Raw genomic sequence first — 18,131 nt, forward strand, 5'->3', positions numbered from 1 at the left:
TTGCATAAGTTCTCTGTGTCTCTAAGAAGGTTTAACTGGGAAATCTTTAACACAACCCATCAGTTACAAAAACAGATGTGAGCTTCATGTTTCTGCTTAGACATGCAGAGTATCCATGCTAAGCTTACTGAAGGACAAGTGTTAAGGTCCTGGCATGGTGGTAGGCTCATTCTGCACTGGAGTTTTGCACTTCTAACTGTTGTCATTGCCAGCTAGCACTGGTGGAAATGTCAGAGATACATGTGGAATAATGAAAAATGAAGACTTTTCTTACATAAATGCAAGAAAAGTCTTCACTTTACTGTGGAGAATGAAAATCTTGTACTAGGTTAATTCCTTATGACTATTACAATCATTCCCTGAGCTTCTATACTGAGTCTTTGTTTTTTTTTATATCCAAATGACCAATTAGCAACATATCCATTCATCAATAAGTGATTATGCATGCTCAAGGATTAAACATAAGTCCATGTCAATTGGTTTGGCATTAGTTCAATCAATTAATAATCCACTTTCTGTAAACAAAAACAATGTTAACATAAAAATGTAAAAGAATAAACCATATTTGTTTGATTAACCGATCATTGTGTCAGGCTGCTTACAAAACAATTATGAAAGGTATACACTGTGAAACTGAATTTCATTATGGAAAAAAAACAAAAAAAACACGAAAGTACAAAACAAGTCCAATGTGCAGGATTTACTATCAGCTACACATTCACAAAAATCATAGTTATTATATCTTATACAGCAGACGTATGTTGTTTAGATTAAATTAAATGGGATTCAACTTTAAACAATTGAACATTCATATAACAATTAAGGCTTGTTCATAAATTTTTGTCCAAATTAAATCATATAGCCATTAGTGAGCTCTACATAGATTTTGCAAACATTACAATTGGTTAGGAGTTTGGTTAACTTTTGATAATACGCTTTAATATTAAGCTATAATGACTGGCGGCCAGCTGTACTGATATTTAATCTAAAGGACTCTGGAGGGCATGAATTTTCTTATTAAATCCTCAGCTAAAAAGAAAAAGGACTAAACTGTCCAACTAATCTTTTAATGCAACACAACATTTAAATCGTGTATGTCCTTTTTTTTGATCCCAGAGCACAAAACCCCAAAATATTTTGTGTAGGTACAGTACACTGTCTTCTAGCTGCACTGCAGGAGCTGCATACAGGCTGGGACTGGACTAGGGAATGTACAGAATGTAGGCTCAAGGTTTAGCTGCCTGTAGCCTGTGCTTTAAGATTAAAGACTGAGGCAGCTCAGGCCTCAGGACTATTACACGTAGAACAAACACGGAGGTGTCAGAGGTTCAACCAGGCATTCAGAGATAATAAGTTTAAACTCTCTTAGATAATGAAATCCATGGCAACTCATTACATGGAAATCAGGGGGACCATCATAGCTAATATGTTTAAATTACATCTTATTTCCTTAAGGTCAGAAGTCATTAGTGCTCGAGACTAACAAGACAGAAATTTCTATTGCATGACATAAGCAGAGACAACAATAATCAAGAAAATATTGTTACATTATTCTTGCATAACTTTTTATCTATATAAGTCAATGGACTGTACAGTTACGAAAAACTGATTTAATTTGGCTTAATAGAAGGAGAAAGAAAGTACATTTGTACCATCTCATCACTGAGATTTCGCACATCAATAACTAGTCAGTATTTATAGGATCACAGAAGACAGCCATTAACACAAAGCATGGCTCTACATCAGACTTGTGTGATCATATAACCATGTTTTTTTTTACTCAACAGGTACAGCTAATCCTAATTCCATGCTACAGTGCCTGTGGTTATGTGTTGGGCCACAACAACAAGGCAGCAATTATCACTGAGACCAAGTGAACAGTGATTGTTCACCATCTGCTTTTTGATGAGCTTTTACTCATGAGGTTTACAACTGCCCAGAAAAAGAATAAAACGCATGTGCTCACCTGAAATGTTCGGAGCCATTCTTGGAGACCCGTAGGTGGCTGAATTGAGGTGATTCGTCGTCTCTGTTGCCCCTGACTATTGGCTGTTCTAATGTGGCCAAATGTGGTGGGTGTAGCTGGACATGGAACAATTCCTGTTGGGCTGCAATTTTCAGAAAAAAAAACAACAAACAAACAAAGCAATTAAAAAAAAAATCAACATTCATATAAACATTTAGAAATGAAAAGCCCACACTTAGCTTTACTTGACTTTTGCAAAGATTTAAAAAGAAATGTTGAGAGACATATCACAAAAGGTTGCAGCAAAGTAGCTATTAAACCAAGTGCACATGTGTTTGCAATTTATTTGACTTTAAATAAAAACCCAGCTTCTGTTTTACTAAAATAAATTTTCTATATTGTATTTTGTCTTATTATTATACAGCACTCTCCTTGTTTATCTCTGTTCTGTTCAAATTTTACTATGAATGTGTAAAATCTCATGCACCACAAAGTCTAAATTCACAGCCAAAAACAAAATACTGACTTCAGACTACAGCCTCCAAAATGGTCACTGGATCAAATGAACATCCGAGGTATGAAAACATTTATGAAGACACGATTTACTGCAGAGTTGCAAGCATTTAACAAAGTATACATTTCTAAATCTGCAAAGTTGTAGACATTTTGTTCGGGCCCTCACACTTTTCTAGTGTCTAGATGAAGAGAGAAAAAGAAGTGCTGCAGGACTTCAAAAAAGGACCTTCTATACCTTTGTAATATTAGGGCAGCAGGAAAAATCATCCAGTGAGCACCCTCAATGCTTTGGATTTTGCTTGCTGACAGCAGAATGGGGAGCTGGGAGTCAATTTTATTATTGATTCATTTTTAATGGGAGAGGAAACTGAGAAGGAGCCAGTTACATAGCAACATTTACAGTTAAGTGGCTTTGTTCGGTTTGAATTTTAATGTAGCTACATGTGAACATACACATTAAATATTCAACACAAGAGAAACATCTGGGACTGCTGGCTGGATGCTGCCGATACAATGAAGCATCCTTCTGTTTAAGGACATATTCAGCATCTTTAGTTACAACACTTGACAGTGTTTATTTATCTTCACAATAGGCTCAGTTATTATATGTGTGCCAGATGGGAAACAAAGGCAGGACACTGCAGCAAACCAGGTAAAAAGTAGTATATTTTACTGTACCTCGGATACTCTGGACCTTTGCAGGGTTTTTTTCCTGAAGGGAAAGATCGGACCTCGGGACCATGGTCCAACTTTCTCTTCATCTGGGAAAAGAGAGAAAAATGAAAACATTAGAAAAAAATGACAGCATAACATTGGAGAAGGAAACATAAAAAACAAACACTTTTCTTAAAAAAATCTTTAAATATTCCTCTTTTGATAGCTATTCTTTGGATCTAGAGGCCAAGTCTGATCCCTGTTAAAAAGCTAGTGCTCGAAAAGAAAATGTAATATGGGAACAGATCATGGTGGTCTTTAAAGTCAGTGACAGAGGCAGAAAATGTCTTTTGCAAGTTACAGACTTCCTCAATATTAAGTCAGAAAATCTGCATATTCTTATACTAACAACCCAGTCTAGCAACTATTATATGCAAATAGGAAATTTAACTTTAATGCACCGGTTAGATCCAATTTATAAAGACGTTCCACAACAAAACATGAAGATATGACTCGGTCTGGAGATAAAACAGCTCAACATTATGAAACAGCAGCATACAAAGAAGGTGACTGTTTGACATTGTTGTCTTTAACTTTGTGTTCCATCTTGAACATGATAACCAGACAAAAAATCCCTGGGCAACCAAACATACAATAATATCCAGAGGCAAACAAACCCATTCACCTCCAGACTCTGAAGGTACAACATGTTCATGCACATACGATAACCACAAAATATGAAGACTCTTGGAGGGAAGGTACAAGGTACATTTTTGTGACAGTGTGACTCACCCAACAAGAAGCAAGTCAGTTCTTTGTTATTCTCCATCACCTGTGTGTGTGTGTGTGTGTGTGTGCACACCACCCAGTCCCTGTTACCACCTACCCTACTGTGCAAACAAAGGAGCCTGTGTAAAGGCCTGGGCAAGCCAATTTTCTTCATCCTATGCCTGCCACTCTCTCTGGCAGGACTTCTCAGCATCTCCTTGCCAGGCTCTGATGAATAAACAAACTACCTGAATAAGTGAACACTGATTTTTAGTGTGTAGCCAAAAAAAGATAGTCTGGCCTTGCTGTTTTATTCTTTAATTATGGTCATTATAAAGTTTTTTAAAGTAAAAAGCTCTGCAGAATATGTGGCTTTAGTTCCAAATCTAGCAGAGATGGGACTTGGAAGAACACTTAAATGGTGTATTGGCTTCCGAAATAACAAGGGAAAGCCAGTTATGTTGACTGTTTTATTTGATCAACAGTCCAAGACATAAAAATAATTTATCACGTAAGAAGACAAAGACGGGCAACAAGTCAAATCTTACAAACATGTGGCATTTATACATCAATTAATTACTATAAAAACAATCTTTACATTTCAAATATGATTTATTCTCTTATTATGGCTCATGACATTTTTTCCAGACCATCACGGTGTAGTAGTATAATTAGATGATGGTTTATAGAACCCAGAAACCAGATTTAAATTAGACTTACTTCCCCCTTTGAGACAAACAAAGCTCTGTTGATGCAGGTTTGTTATTGTAGTATTGTGTGCTGCACTGGACATTCGACTCCATACTGTCTGGCTCTACAGTGGCATGATTACACGTCTACCTCAAGATGTGTACTTTTTGTTGTTTATCACAGTAATTTAGTGAAAGTGCGGGTGTGCCTGTGTCCGTTTGGTCCTCTGTGGTTTCAACATCATAAGTTCATGAGAATCTTGAGAACAGCAAGTCATGATATAAAAAAAAAATATCTCAACCTCAGAAATGCTGAATAATGTGCAGGATATCAGCATAGGCATTTGTGAACTAATAATCAATACTGGATCTCTACATCAATATTTAATGAGGGTTATTAAGGATACCATACCAAATGACAGACAACCAAAGCCTTAGCTTCTACAGATATGTACACGATTACCACATTGACATGTCCTGCAGATTGAGTGCACCCTGGATATTAGAAATTGTGATCTGATTTGTGATGATTTCCTCACAATTCAGTTCATGTGTGAAGCTGCTGAAAGCTTTGAAGGAAATCATTTAAACCTCAACCGACTCATGAGGAAATTGTGTAGAAATGGCACAAAGAAATTATTCATAAACCATGTAAACAATTCATATGTTTAAAAAGTTTGTTAGGTAGCTTGTGATGTACTTGCCCAAATCTAAATATTTGCTTGATTAGAGGGAGTTAAGTGATAGCTAAGATTTGGCTACTAAACCCGACTGCCTTGTTCTTAAGTTGGTGATCTCACTACATTGGCAGTTAAGTAGCCAAGGAGAACCTGGGTGTGTGTATGCATGCAGTGGGTGTGTGCATATCTTTTGTGTGTGTGTTTCTGAGTGAGAGAGAAGAAAAAAGGGGGAGTAGTGGCTTGCTTTATGCTTTCAAGTGTGTGTGTGTGTGTGCATATGTAAGAAAAGCTCAAACTGAACATGGGCATGGGGAAGGAGGAAAAAACAGCATGTAACCAGCTTCTTCTTGTGTTTCAGCCTGGGAAAAGGTAACCAGAGAACGCAGTGTTTGTAAATCACTACCAATGAATTGTCTCTCCTCCCCCCTCGGCTTCCCCTTCCCTATCTGGCCAAAAGCACGACAGATGGAGACGAAGAGAGTTAATGATATCTTAAAGATTACAATCATTCTTACATAATGTGTTGATTCAGTTCAACTGAAACAGCACCTAAAAAAACCTCAAGACAAAAACCTCTAATTTTTCAAACTGTTTTAAACAGTCATTACATAGTCTCCTAATAACATACACTTGCAACCTCTAACTGGTTGTTTTTAGAAAGAATCAGCAAGTTGTAGGATTTCTAAGAACTAAAACTGCAATTAAACCTAAAAAAAAACATAGGTTAGACTGCCCCCTTAAAATAACAGCCCTGTTCAGTTACTGGATGCAAATATAAAGATGCAAATAGAAGCACTAAAATATTAAAGCTCTGTCGGACAACTTCAAATCCTTATTTCTTAGTGCATGCACAAAATGAAGGGTGAATACAAATGCACAAACATTTAATTAACTCACAAAACAACCCACTACCCATCGACTGACAATGATATTCTACGTTGATTAACTAAGTCCCCCACCACAGATTTTAAGAAATTACATGATTAACTACTTTGCTTGCATTACACCATGTTAATTTTAACTCCACAAACATATTTTGTTTGCACCATGCATTTCCATGTTAAGGAGCATTGCTGTATGGGTGACACCCTGCATAACACACCCAACATCCTTGAAGAGAATCTACCTCACGCAGTCTGACACAGTGACCCATTATCTGTGGTTGGAGCCTGAGGCGAGTGCAAAATGTCAGGGAATAGGCTACTCCAACAGGCAGAGGCAGACTGATCACATGCACACATCTAAAGCAGTCACTTTGGTCAGTTGAAGATAACCAGTGCTGCATAACGTAGAATTATAATAAGCCTGCAAGCCGGACAGGACTGCAGAGGAACCTGGCTGTTCATGAGCTGGTATTTTCAACAACTGAAGTATATTATGTTATGAATAGAGGTACATGCAGGGGAAAGTCGTATTTATGTAGAATGTATTTTATGGAAAAAGCATTCAGTTGGTAATGTTAAAGGGAGGACCACAGCTGATACAGGTGCAGAGCGCTGTACACTGATGAGACAAAAATGAGGTCCTTTGCCTTCCACAAACAGCTAATTCAACAGACATATGAGCATTCATTCATTCATCCATTCATTCATATTATATATATATATGTGTAAGAACGACAAGAACCAAAGCAGAAAGTCATTAACAGAGAAAACACAAATAGCCGATATGCGGCGGTGGCGCTTATTTACACAGCTGAAGTTACTATGAAGGAAAGGATGGCCAATCGCACTGTTGTATTACAACATTTAACGGTGTGCTAATATAACATTAAGGCCCAGGCAATTAGAGAGGCGTCTCTGGGGGTCTGCTACGCCGCTGTTCATCCTCCGCAGTGGCCGCACAATCTGCCGCGAGAGGCGCGTCAAAGATAATGTGGGCGACAGAGCGAGTCAAACATTCAATAATAAGAGATGGGGACGTGGTGGAGGTGACACGGTAATTTGTGCAAGCAGAAACCCTACTCACTTTATAGAAAATCATCTTTAAAGTGCCGTAGAACCCCATCCTTGTAATCCGGTGTTTTCCTTTTTCCTCCTCAGTGACAATCGGTGAAGTCCAAATGTGTGTGTGTGGTGAGGAGATCGCTCCGATGGTGCGAGGGCAGTGTACTCTCAGGTAAATCCGACGCCGTCTCTGATGTGAACATGCTCGGGTACGTCACCGGACTGGCGAGCGTGCAGTAGATTCCCACGGTAAAGGCATTTGGAAACGGATGGAAAAAGAGCTCCGCGGTATCACCTCGACTTGACAGGGGAGGGGGGGCTAGGTCGATGGGTGAACAATGCGATGCGACGATCCCGGAGGCTTCTGCACCGCCGACCAGTCGAGCCGTGCAAAGGGAGTGATCAGATGAGAGAGGGAGAGGGTGACACTCGGCAGAAAGGGGAGGAGTGGCCGGGGAGAGCGTCAGAGCGCAAAGCAGTGCCCTCTTCCTCTTCAGAGGCTGCACGACGGCTCCTCCAAACAGGATCGGATTACAGCCTCCCCGGTGGAGACGGCAGGAATGGTGCAATCTTACATTCAGCACTGTGTGCAGGGCATCCTCTGCAATCAGGGAACTGGAGGACATACATGCGTGGCAGCGGACAAGGCAGCACACAGAGACTGGGTGGGGTGCGCACCTGTCGTGTCTTCCGCATCAACAGTGGACCCCACTTGTTGCAAAACCAAAGCACATCATGCACCAACTAAACGCCCTATTTTCATTCAAGATACGTTCACTTTATTATATATTATGCATGCAACTACCACACACACTATACAACTATTTATTGCTTTGTGAATATATGCGACAAAATAGTGGCTGTAACTTGCCTATTATTGCTTGTTTTGAGAATAAATTTAATGGCAATCCTCAAATTAGCAAAATCTGGCAGCTTCTGCTTGAAACAGAACGTCAAAAGTTTATCATTTCCATGCAAAAGTTGATCAAAAGCAGCATAAATGTTACCAGCAAAAATTTGAGTGTCACTAATAATGATTCAATAACAAATTCCTTTAATAGTAAGAAATAAATGTAGCTGCAAACTATTTCTCTTTGCTTTAACTTTAGGTCTTGTAAAAATGTATTTTGTAGTGTGTGCTTGCAATTTTTACTAAAACGATGCAAGTTATTTTAATATTTTTCCAGCACATTTATCCATATAAAACACACTGCATGAAAGACCACCAACATCCAAGAAAACAGATCACATGGGTGAAAAGATGTGAATCGATCCATGTTTGCACCTGCTTTTTTACAGGCCAATATTTGCATTTCCATGGCTGACTGCACCTGCCCACTCAAGAACACTGGTGGCTTCACACGCCTTATTACAGCTAGAGAAATTCACAACCTCAAGATGGCAGCTTTAGTTTAAAAATAAATTAACACTGTGTAGGTGAATGTAAACTGTCACAACCCTTAAATGTCTGTTCAAACAAAAAATCCCCAGTGATTGTGATGCGTTAACCATATAAAATTAAAACACCAAACGCCACTTGTTTGATCAACTTGGGGAAATGGAGAACAAACAGAAACATGTTATTTTCCATTAGAAAACCTGAGCTTCTTTTTTATAATCACCAAACACTGATGTAATTTAAACCTTGCTGGTGCCTCAGTGCTTGCCACAATATTTTCTTCTCTATAAAATGTTTTGGACTACTGATGCATAACTGTTTGACACACCAATAGTTTCAGATGACATTCAATATTTGCTTCTGCTGACCTCACTCAATATCAGCATTAAGCCATCGAAACATGGGACACAATGAAAGGTCATGGGAAGGGCTGCATTCACAGGTAATGGAGCATTAAGACTTGGCGGCCATTCAGACACTCCTGGCTCACACCTGTAATTGATGTGTAACCTGGCACATGAGGAGAAGAGGACTGATAAAATCTGCCATCTGAGAATTGAGAGTTTACTGTAAGATAAAGAGACTGGTATAACAAGAGAAAATCCAAAGGCTGTCTGCATGGTGATTTACCTAAACTGTGTAAACAAAAGTTAGAAATTAACTGGAAGATGCAGAAATTAATATTAAATCAAGATTTCTTGTGCTGAGACAAAAGGTGTGGTAGGATTTTAGCTTAATTGTCATTTTGTTGCACCAGTAATAAATGTACAGAAACTTTAAAAAAGAAATTAAGTGGGCATCAAGACAGAGCAGCTGGAGCTTTGTGTGTTGAAGGTGGTTCTCAAGAGGAAAGATCCTCTTGATGGTCCATGCTGGTGCAACCTTTACACAACCCGTTGGAATGCTTGGCATGCGAGGGAGGTTGCACTGTGGCCTTACAAAGGGCCGTGGCCTCCTTTGTCGCTCTCCTTCTGCTGGTTGGTAAAGCATTAACAGGCCTCACCCCCCCTCACTCACTGCTGACCTCCTGATTATCAAAACCAAAATCCTGCTGATGAGACACAAAGCTAACAAAAGCAGGTGCCCTCTTCTAAAAGCAACCTCCTTTTTGTAGCATTGTTAGTTTTAATCGAGGAAAATATTAAAGTAACATTACCTTCAGAAAATGCCTCCTTTTGCTGCAGTTTCTGAACAGTTAAGTATGCATTAAAACACACATTACATCGCAGTATGGTAGATAGCTGGTGGAAAAATGCAAATGATCTGTCTTTGAGCTGTGTACAAACAGGCAACTTCAATGTCGAAGTTTCAGGGTTCTGACTCTAATTCTGTCTAAACCAGGGGTGTCCAAAGTTGGTCCTATGACGGCCATTGTCCTGCAGGCTTTCAAAATGAAAATAAAATGGGAAAAAAGTCGATTAACAGAAGATTAATAGAAGCCTTTTCTGATCATAGAACTTGTCACAGTAAGTTACGCTCAGTGACTATCTGAGAAATCCTATCCACAAGTGAAATATTTAACAGCCGTTTAAGTGGGACAGAGGAGGTGTGACTGGAGCAATTTCCAAGATGTTGGTGGGAAAAAAGCCAAACAAGTGAAAGGGGCCTTTCTTGAGCAAATGTTTAATGTGAAGTGTTGAACTTGAAGAAGGCAAATACTTGTTGGGCAGCGATGCATCACTAAACAGGCATGTGTCATTGTGCGATTATCCTCTCTGCAGAGGAAAAAAAAAACCCAAAAACTTGGGGGTCTGCCCTGAATAGATTTTTCTGAAACGGTGAAGTGTGATCTCCGTTCCAGGCTGCACAGATGCAGTGTCTGTGGGGGAGGCTTGATGAATAAGATAACCATGGATCATGGCATTCTATGAAGGATATTAACGGCATCATCTGTATGGAGTTAAATTAACATAACCTACAGCCACCCACGCGACAGACATTCAAGTTTGAAGGGGTCAGGCCAAAAAGAAATTAAAGCAATAAGCAGAGGTTTCTCCCATGTGACATCAATGGGGTTCATTGAAAACAAATGAGAACAGAGGTCAGAATTTGCAATTATTGGCAATTATTTAGAGATTGGATATACAAGCAGATGTTGCATTTTAAACGATATAGAAGAGGAGAGGCATTGAGATAATACTTAGACAGCAGTGGTCTACAAATGAATAGGCGGAAAAATTTATCACAGCTTCAATACAATGGAGAGGAGAACAAATCCAAAGGGTTTGTGACACGGTACTTTTTTTTCCTTACAATGAATTAAGAAAATACTGGGTTGTGTGTAATTTATCATGTAACTAGCTCTAAATGAAAAGTTTTTCCATGTGGCAGTGGTGAAGGCCACATTTTATCATGTAACAAAAGGCAATGCTGTGGAGCTCGATTATACAGCCAGTTTGCCTTGAGAAGGAACAAACTGGCAAAACAAAATACATGTAAACTTTGAAAACATGTTTGCCCTCAAGTACTCTCAGGGATGCAATATTACTGTTTGTAATGACAATAAGCAGAAGTGGGGAGACATCTAATACACGTGTCACTGCTTATATTTTAAACTCCACAGTTTCCAGGCTTTGGAGAAATACATTTTTCTTTACAGTCTCCTTACATATTTATGATTCTAACCAAATCCCTCCTATTGCATCTACTGCTTGTTACACCTTTATAATTATAGCTTTTGAAACATGATAACCAATCTCAAACTGTAATGGGACTTAAAACTTAAATCTTAAGTAAGGCAACAGATGTGCTGTCAACTGCTTGCAGATTTAGTGACAGGGCAACACCAAACAGCAAGGTTTTGTATCTGAACAGGTGTGCCTTTGCAATCATAATTTCACTGTGGCTGAAAACTTGGTGCCGACCTCTGTAGATTCACCAATGGTTGGCCCAGTTCTATTCATAGTAACTTGAGGGTCTGCTGTTTTTTAAATGGTAAGCATGGGTATGTCATTAGTCTACGCTACATTGAGGCCGTTTACATGACCAACAAAACCCGATGTCTGGGAATAATGAGATAATTGTAGTCATCTAATCTGACGTGTCTACATTCACGTCTGAAATACAATAATTGAAAAATATGTTTGCATTCACCAGTCCATTATCGGATTTATTCCTTAGTACGTACACGTACATGCGTGGTGACATAATTTCCTGTTATTTTCAAAACATGCTGGCACTCGCTGTCTTTGTGTTAGCTGCTAATGTGAGAGGTAATGAGCTGCTAAATAGTCTACAGGTAAATGTTTTACTTTGTTTATACCTCGATGTTCCGCTGCTGCCCAACATCGTGTTTTTTCTGTTTTGATCTGTTCACATTGTGACTACACTGCTTCCATCTTTTTAATGGAAGACAGTGAAAAGAGAGAAGCAACACTGCTCTTGGCACATGCGCAGATGTAAAAAGAGTAAATAAATCAGATATACGGGTCTGCATGCACAAAGACATCTGAGTATTGGGGAGAAAAATTTTGTGTTAATTTGATATCTCATCATCCGATAATAGTAGTTTTGAATAAAGGATATCAAATTTTACTGTCTACATGACCACTTGAATTATCTGCTAACTCCATAAATCAGGTAATGATCAGATTTAAGGTGCGCTTGTAAACAGGGTCATTGTAAAGGTGAGCATTCTATGTCAAGTCTCAAGTCTTCATCTGGTATGGTCATCTGAATGAAGACTGATTCAGGCCCAGACATGGTCAGTGTGCTCAGTCTTTGTGGTAACAAATATATGAATTTCCTGCAGTGAAACTGGTACAAATGGTCAAAGTTGCTTCAAACAGGCCTGGTGAATGAGTGGACTCAAACTGTAGCGGTTAGTGCTCAGACAGCAAAGTGGCTTCACACAGTCTTGGAATATACGTCTTCACTTTTTCAGCAATCATAATTTCTGCTGACCTGAGCTGTTGCTCGCCTTTCCAAGGAAAATACATCTCAATTTAATTTCAATAAACTAATTGTAGGTCAAATCAATAATGTAAACAAACAGTAGCTTGACATGCAAGGACATCCACATCCTAGAGAAGAAAAAAACAAAGTTGTTCCCAGCAGGACTACAAGGACACTAGGTTATAAATAATCTAGATGTCCTTGTAGTCCTGCTGGGGAAAGAGAGTAAAAAAAAAACACTGTAGAAGAGGTACACTGCCTCGTTGGTTTTCTCACAGTGGTCATTTTTTTAAATGTCTGAAGTAATGAAATAGTTAATCAAGGACTAAGTTTGTGTCGCTTTGCACTTTAATGCTGCTCTCAGCCATTACACTGATCTGACGCAAGCGTCATATTGAAGTAATGAAAAAACATCTCTTCCACTTGAACAGACATGTATTATGTGCTGTATGTCTGGTGTAGATAACAGTAGCAGTAGAGCATATAAACTTCTAAACTGGTCAAAAACTAAACATCAGTCAGGGCAGTGTAAAACTTTTAAAACATCAGGAAAGATAAACTAAGCAACGCAAAAGTTTGGTTATGTTCTGGCCTCTAGTTTACACGCTAACAAAATTTTGGGTGCCCCAGAGTTTTGGTAACGATGACGTCTTTCGCATCGTCTTGCACTTGTCCACTCAAACCCTGTTTAGTCCGCGAAAAGCACAACAACAATAATGGCAGAGCTCCATGTCATGTTTGTGCTGCTGCATCTTTTTAATTTTTTTGGTCTGCTGAAGCTAAACCTGTTTCTGGTAGAATATTTATGCCGTCAGCGAAGACACATAGGTTACATGCACCAGATAATTAGCAGTTGGCCTGCAAGTCGCAACGCTTCTGTTGTGTTTTCCAGTCTTATGAGGATGCAGTGCACAACTGGGTATGTCATTGGAAAGTTGCACTGCCCACTAGAGGCCTGGCATGCACACTACATGGTTTTGCATCCTATTTGCATCTTCTCCTGCACAAAGGTAGTTTTTATTCCATTGTTGTGTAAATACTTTTCTTTCTCCCCCAAATACGCGAAGGAAAAGGTTCTTTGGCGTGAAAATGTGATGTAAACAAGGTCTAATACACTGAAAGATTTCAAGTAAAGGATGAGGTAACAAACATACACTAACTGCTGTGTAAGAAAAGGGTTGGTAGAGGTATTTCTGTTTTTCTTAGTTCTAATCCCTCATATTTGATAGGCCTGTCTGGTTTTCCATTTGGATAGTCAGGGCTTTTGCATCTCATTCAGAAATGAAAGAGGTCTGGATATGTGTGATGAGCCAGGTGAAACTCAGTCAGGCTGCCAACAATATTTACACATAAATAAATAAACCTCTTAAATCATCCAGAATTACACACTGCAGTGGAGTGAGCCACTCTGTGCCAGCTAGATGTTATTCATCATCTGTGGATCCTTAAGTGTTTTTGTAGGCTTTGGGAAAGGTGGGAACATTGTGAAGTGGTTTGATTACTTGCCTTGATAAAAACTCAAAATAGAAACTTGCTGATCACCTTTCCTTAGGTATTCTTCCATCCCCTGATGCTGATCGCATCTGGAACATAATCTTCACATGTTATCCTTTATCTCTCCCAAAGAGAAGTAATTTGCATGTTTACTGTTCTGAATAAAGGGTTTCAAAGGTCTATAAGCATGAGCAACCTCAGAAAGGAGACACTGACCTTTAACTGAGTGGATCAAAGATAATTTAACAGTGTGGTGGGAGCAGTGAAATATACTGACATATTAATCATGCACCTTTTTGGCATTCACCCTAGTTTTTTTTTTTTTTAGGTCAAACTACTGAAGGAACATGTCTCTTTGAAACAAAATGAGTTTAACACTACACATGTAATGAAAATTCATACATGTGAAAATGTTACCAGCCCCAGTGGGTCAAGCATGTAAGATATCCAGTTAAATCAGTCATTTCCAAAATGGTCAAATGGGAGTTTTCTATATAGTCCACAACAGTTTTGAGGGATCCTCTGTTAGATGGCCACATGCAGACATAAATTTCAAACTGCATGGACGGTATGGACTACAACTGCTGACTACTTTGGGTATAGAAAAATACAAACAGCAGATTATGAATAATAAGATATTGCATGAGAAGAAGAGCAAATGTTTTTACGAGTGGCCCTGCGAGTGCATTAATATTTTGCAACTCTTCTACGGTTGTGAATTTGTCATTAAAGCCACACACTACAGACCAACTCATACCTAAATGACAACATGAAAGAGACTACATGAAAATATATAAAATCCCAAATTGGTCTGGAAAAGTGGATACGGAACTATTTGCTGTCCCACAATATCTGCTGAACTAGTAGCAGTCATTATGAACATGATAATAATTTAAGAGTTAAAATGCCTTTAATTAAAAGAAAATTAACCAAAAGCAATTGATTAAATATAGAGGAAATTTACTGACCCACTGACAAGTCAAAATGAGAGAAACTGCACCATAAACAACTGAAGTTGAGCACAATTCACTTGATAAAGGTTAAAGGTCTCGCAGCAGCCATGTGATGGTGGTTTTCCAAGTGAGATGCTTTACATTAAGAGAATGTTATTATTTCAGCAGACTTATTTCTGGTGCTTACAAGCCAGAGGCAGCAATGTTTCATCAACTAGTTGTCTAATTACACACATTTTCCTAAATTGTTCCCTTAATTGTGACACTGATTATTTAACAGTACTGCAGTTCAGTACATATTTAAAACAGCATTTTTCATTTGTTTAAAAAGAAGGTCTGAAAAAAGTGATGAAACAAACCATTTAAAGACGTGAACCAGTGACACTACAGAACACCATTTTCATTAAGCCCCCTCTAGAAGAGACTAAGGAGGCAGAGGAAGACGAAGTTTAAGAGAGAACGATGTCATTTCATTGGTTAATCTTTCTGGAGGTTGCCATAAAAAGTCAGCTAGAACAACCGTCATTACAGTACAAACTTTATTATCTTCCTCAGTGTAACAAACAAGATAAGTAGGAAGAAGACAAGACAAGGATTATGCAGAGGGGAAAAAAAGAAGAATATTTAAGGTCTGTTATTGTAGCTGCTCCCTCTGCCTACTCTGAGTCAAACTGGCAGGTAAGCCTGACTGATGAGATAATCTGGAAAGAATGCAGGTGGAACATCATGTTGGGCCACTGAGCCAAAAGTTGAATACACAGCACTTACTTTGACAATCCTATTTCATATGGCCGAGTTACTAAACTACCAACGAGGGGGGGCATGATAGGAGTGAAATACGTGATTCCCATGATAACTCACGTCGCAATTTCCTGAAAGTGAAGGGCACATTTGATCTCGTTTAGATATGTCCATCGGCCATGCTGTGAAAGCCAAAGCTCTTGTCTCAAGTGTCTGTTTGGGATTATTGTTATCTCTGATGGACCAACAGGAGAGTCAGTGATAGCGACCTTTTTAGTACCCGACACTGGTATCAACTGCTATGTCTGATGGCACAAAGAGAGTGTTGAATAATAGCTTTATTTTGAAACAGAGACCACAAAGGCAGCAGATGAAAGTTCATACTTTTTTACATTTGGATGTTTGTTGTTGTAGATGACTAATGCAACATGCACGCAATGCAACTTGCAAGTAGATAATCAAGAGGACACTGCCAGATTTGACTTCAGTGTATGCAAAATGTTTAAAAGCACTGAATCCCAACTCTAGCCCATTGAGCCAGATTTTTTTTAAATAAATACTTACACACAGTGTATATCACATGGTCTGAATTATTGTGCACATTTGAATGTATTGTTTATAAATGACAGAATCAAGTTAAGTGTGGCCTGGTGCAAAAACAATTACATGATGTAAACATACACATTCACATCATAATGCTGATAATGTTCAAGTATAGGACACAATTAAGATCATTTTGATTGTTTTCTAAGTATCTAATTGATGCATTTCTACATAACTTTAATGAATACACAATTAATTACAACTTTATTAAATGTAACCTTTATCACTTTAACATAAGTAGCAAATATCAAGACGTAAAGAAAACCAAAACAATAGACTCTTTGCTATTGCAACAGGCTACAAAATGTAAAGCAATCACAAAGACTGTAGATTTTTTTATTTTTTTTTTTTTATCTGTTAGAGGGATATATTCCTCTGCATTATTTTACTATTGTTTAAATTTTACCAAAAGATGTATTGCAATTAAGAAACTGAATTGCGAAGGAAGACAATGCAATTCAGGCCCATTTGTACAAACAAATTCAGCTCAAGAAGCAGTGTGTACTGAACACAAAGCATGAAGGGCTGTTACTTAACAAAACAGCCTGAGGCAAACTTAATTGCTTGTGGTTAAAGAATGCATGAGAAGAGGATCATCAAGTAATGCAGTGGTTCACTTCATGATGCAGAAAGAGCAACTGGATCATTTTCATATTCTTTAAGATGTTGTGCTAATCAGACTCTTGATCAAATAGGCCACCGTTTTTTGGCTGGGTTGATGTAGAACTTTTATACATTATGAGAGAAACAATAGATCCTTCTGTTAGAATGACACACCATAATACAGTAAATGTAAAAGTGTTGAGGGAAGTGAGATGGATTTTTTGAGAATTGCTGATCTGATGGATCACAGTACTCATAATAAGAAAGATGTGACTCCTAAGATTAAAAAGGCTTTATAGAATGACTGGGGTCAAAGGTCAGAAATGTTTAATTTCAGGAAGGGCAAAGAATCATTGACCCAAAGATGGCCTGAAAGCATGTTTGCTTCCCCCTTCACTCTCTCTCTTACACACAGAGATAATTTATTCTACTGCAGCAGTAAAGGATATTCACTGTACTTATTTACTGAGATGTGAGAAGAGCATGAATGAGGTTGTAGTCTTTATCAGTATTGTTTTTCTTTAAATGAACATTTAAGTCACCTTTACAATGAAGACAAAGATGAAATCTAACCACAGAGAATCACAAGAGAACCATCCAAACCAAAACACCCATAAACTAGAATTTGAAGTTTAAAACAAAAGCCTTGCCTTTGGTGTTTACAGAACATATGGAGGATGAAGCACAAAGCTGCTAAAGTTAAAACATATACCAACCACGTCTACAATAATCATTAGTAAGGTTGTACCACTAAAATGTCTGAGAGGACTGGCAGCATAGAGTCCAGTAGATACATCATTTGCTAACCAATATGGAAACAATGCGAGCACATTTAGGAAAACAGCCTGGAATGGAAAGATGTGCATTACAAACTTAAAAGTCAAACTCAGTTTGTAAAAAACAGAAAAAAAAGAAAAAAAAAGCATTTGTTAAATCTCTGAATTGTCTCAGGCTCTACTTGTTTTTTTTTTTCTTCCTCACTGCCTCCAACTCATGCAGCTTATGACACATACTCCGAGAGCCCTCCTACACATCACAACTACACAAACCTCCTCTCTCCTGCTTCCTGTCTTGCAGAGAATGGATAAGACTAAGCACAGAATATTGGATCATCTGGAAAAGCACCTTTAGAGGCTGTAAAATGTTTGCTGACTTTTTCCTAAGTTCATGTTTGGGGTTTTAAAACATAATGACTACCCCATGAATTTCTCAAGAACCCAACAAC

At 38.4% G+C, this 18,131-nt stretch overlaps 1 protein-coding gene across 2 annotated transcripts in view; it reads right to left on the reverse strand.

Moving 5' to 3' along the window:
• fbxw7 (F-box and WD repeat domain containing 7) overlaps window positions 1-18,131 on the reverse strand; it is a 104,332-nt gene that overhangs the window by 17,080 nt on the left and 69,121 nt on the right. Inside the window, exons 1-3 of one of the 2 annotated variants that reach the window (XM_041982863.1) lie at window positions 7,242-7,626; window positions 3,161-3,243; window positions 1,967-2,108 (exon numbers count right to left, since the gene is read on the reverse strand). In XM_041982863.1, the coding sequence (XP_041838797.1) occupies window positions 1,967-2,108; window positions 3,161-3,243; window positions 7,242-7,280 (264 nt within the window). In that variant the 5' untranslated portion in view covers window positions 7,281-7,626. Of the gene's footprint in view, window positions 1-1,966; window positions 2,109-3,160; window positions 3,244-7,241; window positions 7,627-18,131 lie in introns of those variants that run through there. The other variant, XM_041982861.1, reaches the window with a different exon arrangement.

Source organism: Melanotaenia boesemani, chromosome 4 (assembly GCF_017639745.1).
Source record: "Melanotaenia boesemani isolate fMelBoe1 chromosome 4, fMelBoe1.pri, whole genome shotgun sequence".
NCBI classification, from domain to species: Eukaryota; Metazoa; Chordata; class Actinopteri; order Atheriniformes; family Melanotaeniidae; genus Melanotaenia; species Melanotaenia boesemani.